This window comes from Monosiga brevicollis, genomic scaffold (genome assembly GCF_000002865.3).
Source record: "Monosiga brevicollis MX1 MONBRscaffold_17 genomic scaffold, whole genome shotgun sequence".
Classification (NCBI taxonomy): domain Eukaryota; class Choanoflagellata; order Craspedida; family Salpingoecidae; genus Monosiga; species Monosiga brevicollis.
The window spans coordinates 212,792-216,907 of NW_001865054.1; the positions used below are offsets into that span (position 1 = coordinate 212,792).

At 54.6% G+C, this 4,116-nt stretch overlaps 1 protein-coding gene across 1 annotated transcript; it reads left to right on the forward strand.

The window, feature by feature from the left end:
* Positions 1–6: 6 nt before the first annotated feature.
* Positions 7–1,486, forward strand: MONBRDRAFT_33204 (uncharacterized protein). Its single transcript, XM_001747426.1, has 8 exons — positions 7–42; positions 225–295; positions 385–434; positions 531–580; positions 667–717; positions 796–883; positions 991–1,120; positions 1,214–1,486. Exons 2-8 carry the CDS (start codon positions 244–246, stop codon positions 1,228–1,230), a joined length of 438 nt encoding a protein of 145 aa, XP_001747478.1. The 5' UTR covers positions 7–42; positions 225–243; the 3' UTR covers positions 1,231–1,486.
* The last annotated feature ends 2,630 nt before the right edge of the window (positions 1,487–4,116 follow it).

Below are 4,116 nucleotides of genomic sequence, written 5' to 3' on the forward strand. Positions count from 1 at the left end.
GGAAAAGAAGAAGACCGTGCTGGGCGAGGAGATCCGTCATGTGTAAGTGTGGATTGACCATCAGCCCCACTCCGAAATGCTCCGACCGCTGCTCCGGCAATATTCTGTACCCGACGAGGAAGACCCGCCACCGTTGTTATATTCCGCCGTGCTCTTGGCTTGACGTGTTTCTTCTTCTTCTTCTTCTTCTTCTTCTTCTTCTTCTTCTCTCATGCTTCTTATAGAGAAAAGGCATCATCTGCCATGTACTTTAGCTACAACACACAACTTGGCCCCCCCTATCACATCCTCATTGGTACGCTTAGAGGGCTCGAGGCTGCGACTGGCAAGGTGCTGCTTCCATCTTGATCAACTCATCGTTGGGGGCTCACACCTATCGCATAGATACCAACTTCATCAACTTTTCAATCCAGAACAAACTTGATATCATCGAGGTTGGACCTTGCTTGCATGTTTGCCAAGACCTTGGGAGTTGGGCCTTTATGATGCTTCACCTGCCCTTGCCTCTCATTGACCTGGCCCGCCTTTAGGCCTCAATGAATTGCCTGTACGCCAAGACAATCCCCTGCATCACTGACTGGTATGTTACCGTAGCGCGGTTGCATCGTACCCGGTGCCCATCTCCTGCCTACTTTGACAACTGACGCTGTCGTTTTCTCCGCATAGTGTGATGGCAGAATTGGAGAAGCTGGGCCGCAAATACCGCGTGGCTCTTCGGTAGGTCACACCGGCTTTCTTGTTTGGCTTGAACTACCAAGTGATCCATTCATCCCAATGCTGTGCCCACGTCAACAGTATGGCCAAGGATGAACGCTTCAAGCGCCTACCCTGCATGCACAAGGGCACCTATGCCGATGATTGCCTTGTGGAACGCGTTTCACAGGTTGGTGCCAGCAGCTCAGCTGGGAAAGAGTTGCTTGAGCAACTGACAACTTGTTCGAGGCCCTGTCCAGACGGCGTCTCAACCATGCTTTGCCTGTGTCTTCCTAGCACAAGTGCTACATTGTCGCAACCTGCGACCGCGACCTGAAGCGGCGGATACGCAAAGTTCCGGGTGTTCCCATCATGTATATTGCACAGCGCAAGTACACGATCGAGCGCATGCCGGATGCCTTTGGCGGTATGTTTAATGTCCTGCATCTCACCCCCTTCCCCACCTTCTTCTTCCTTGCCTCATGTCGCCAAATTATCTTTGTATCATTGTAACACATAGCCCCCGCCACCAAATGAAGGACGAGGATGTGAATGCTTTGCCAGTAAACCCCAACATCTTGAAGCTAGTGTCACGTGTGAACATTTGCTATTCTTTGTATCATTGCTTCGGTCTATAGGGCGGCTATGTTTGGTTTGGAATCCTCCTGCTGCTCCATACGCTCGTTTGAGGCGACCGTGTCGCCAGATGTCTTTTGCTCTTCACAACGGGCAATATCGCTCAAATCACACTTGTCTTCACCGACAATTGAGTCGGCGCATTGCCTTGCTAACACCCATTCTTTGCGATTTCGCCCTTTATCTTCTCTTTGGTCATCCAAGACCACTACGGTGCTCTTCTACAACCATGCAAGCATTCGGGAAACCTTAAATCTCATATCAATTTGAAAGAGAAAAAAATACTAAGTGATTGCAGATGAAGCGAGCTTGACCAAAGAGAACAAATTCACATTGATGGCAACACGCACCAACGTCAAGCAAACACAATCAATAACACACGAATGGCCGACCTGCGGCCTAGCCCTGTGAAGCAAGGGACAATGGGACACGGAGAAGAAGAAGAAGGGGTAGAAAAACACATGGCCACGCACACGTGAAAGAGGACACCAAATTCCTCAGCCAGCACGAGGAATCGCTCCTCAGCTCAGGCGGTGGTTGACTGCTCGCGGATACGCTGCAGGATGGCTTGGCGGGCCCGACTATCCAGAACCAAGCCACCATCACCCATGCGTGGGCCGGCCGGCGGCTCGGCTTTTCGTGGCGGTGCAGGGTCCTTGCGAAGCCCTGCTTGTGCTTCAGCCTGTCGCTTCTCCTTATGACGGCGCAAGATCTCGTGAGGATCGATGGTCATCATCGTGCTGGGTTCCCGATTCATATTTGGACTTGAATAATCAGTCTTGAGATTCATGGCTAGGACTGTACGCATCCTCGCCTCAGTTTTGACGAGCTTTTGTTCGACGTCATCACGACGCTCTTGAAGCAGCTGCTCGGCACGAGCCAGTCGTGCGCGCTGCAGATCTAACAAGGGCTCTTGGTACGCGCGCACGGCCATGTTGAAGGAGGTGATGGCTGGCGAAGGGACAGTAACAAGCTCGTCGGGTCGTGGCACAGCTTGGAGCTGTGGTCGCCAGAAGACAGGGGGCGGGGGCTTGCTTGCATAGGTCTCCTTCAATAGTACATCACGTTGCTCGCGCCGCATGGCCAGGCGCTCTTGCTGCATTGTGCGATAACGGTGCTGGGGATTGCGCGTTGCCTGCAAATGTATTTCAAAATGTGCCAGAGCGACGCCATGCGCATGAGACTGATCTGACAAATGAAAGCTTGAAAACACACAAGCAAATGAGCGCAAGAGGGATCAGACTAACCTTGCGACCCACGTATTGACGCCAAGCGAGCTGAATCGTAAGGGCGGCAATTTGCTGTCGCTTATCCCGTGGGTTCACCTGCGCGTACACGTGCCAGCGTGCCCACACGCACGACCGTGGCCACCAATGGCACCACACTGAGTCCACCAACTACAACAGTACGCTTTCTAACCTGGAAGAGATGCTTTTGCCGGTTGCGAAGATGCCTACGTACCTTGAAGCTCGGGTGAACGGATTTCGTTGAGGGTCCGACACCGGCAGGGCTAGCCAACCCAAGACCACTAAACAATACAGGCTTGCCAAGTGGACGGTGGGTGGAGGCTTTGATGGGCTTGCTCTGGCGCGGCGTGGTTGGAGCGTCTAAAGCGCGGATGCGCTTGTCAACACGCCAGCGGCGGAAAGCGCGCTGAATCACTTCGGCGGCGCGGATCTTGGCCCGAATATCTTGAACACGAGTGCGTTCTTGTCGAACCTAGCCAATGCACCGAGTGCTCCGCGTGAGGAGGCGCGACGCACCGTAGCCGCATGCGAATGTACGAGAGTTGTCGACTCAGCGTGTTGAGCCAAGGCAAAGAAAAAAAACAAGGCGTTGCCTAAAGAGTGCAGGCATCACCAATGATACAGACCTGCTGCTTGCGGCTCTCTTGGCGTTGCTGGGCCGGCGGTGGGGAGAGGGGTTCGAGCATTGGACGCGCGCTGGTGCCTGGTGTCGGAGAGATGGGCGGCAAATTGCTTGCCTGACGTGACAAGGAGGTGCCCGTGGGAGAGAGCGCACGAGATGGTGTTGCAGAGCGCGAGTTGCTGAGCTGCGGCAGCTTGAGCCCTTTGCTGGCCGTCAATTTGGCATTGACAACCTCGCTGGTCTCATCCTTGGGCTCACTCGAGGAGGCCTCCAAACTCGGTCGACGATGAGCTGCGAGCTCTCGCTCCGTTTGATGGTTCGGCTCAGGTTCGACCTCAAGCTTAGGCTCAGGTTCGGCCAGCGGCTTTGCCTTGACTTGCGACTTGGACTTGCGACGACTGGCCTTGCGACGCGCGGTTGTTGTTGTAGGTGCTACGAGCGTTTTGGGTGGCACCGTCTCTGCGGGAGTGGCCTCTGGTGGCGATGCCACCGGCGGCTCGGGCACCTCAATCTGAGGGGGGGCATGGGACGGACGCTTGTGGTCTTGTTTGGTCTTTGCTGACTCGGGGGCGTGGTGCTTGAGCCACAGCGGCAACAGCATGGCTCGCGATCGATAACCTGCCAAGTAACGGTGAGAGAAAGCAAAGAAATGGCAAATGAGCCGCGAGAAAAGAATAAAAAAAAAAAGGGGGATGTGACATGACAAGATACAAGCTGCGTAGAGCCAGCGGAGACTCTCTTGGTCAATCACAGCACAAAACCACGGCCTTCGCACCTTGAAACCAAGCTTGCACGTGCTCGGCAGCCAGATGGCGGATCTCGTCGGCCGTCAATGCACCGTATGTGCGCAAAACAGCAGACATCTGGGGGGGGGGGGGGGGGGGGGGGGGGGGGGGTTTTAAAAAAAAGGGGGGCTTT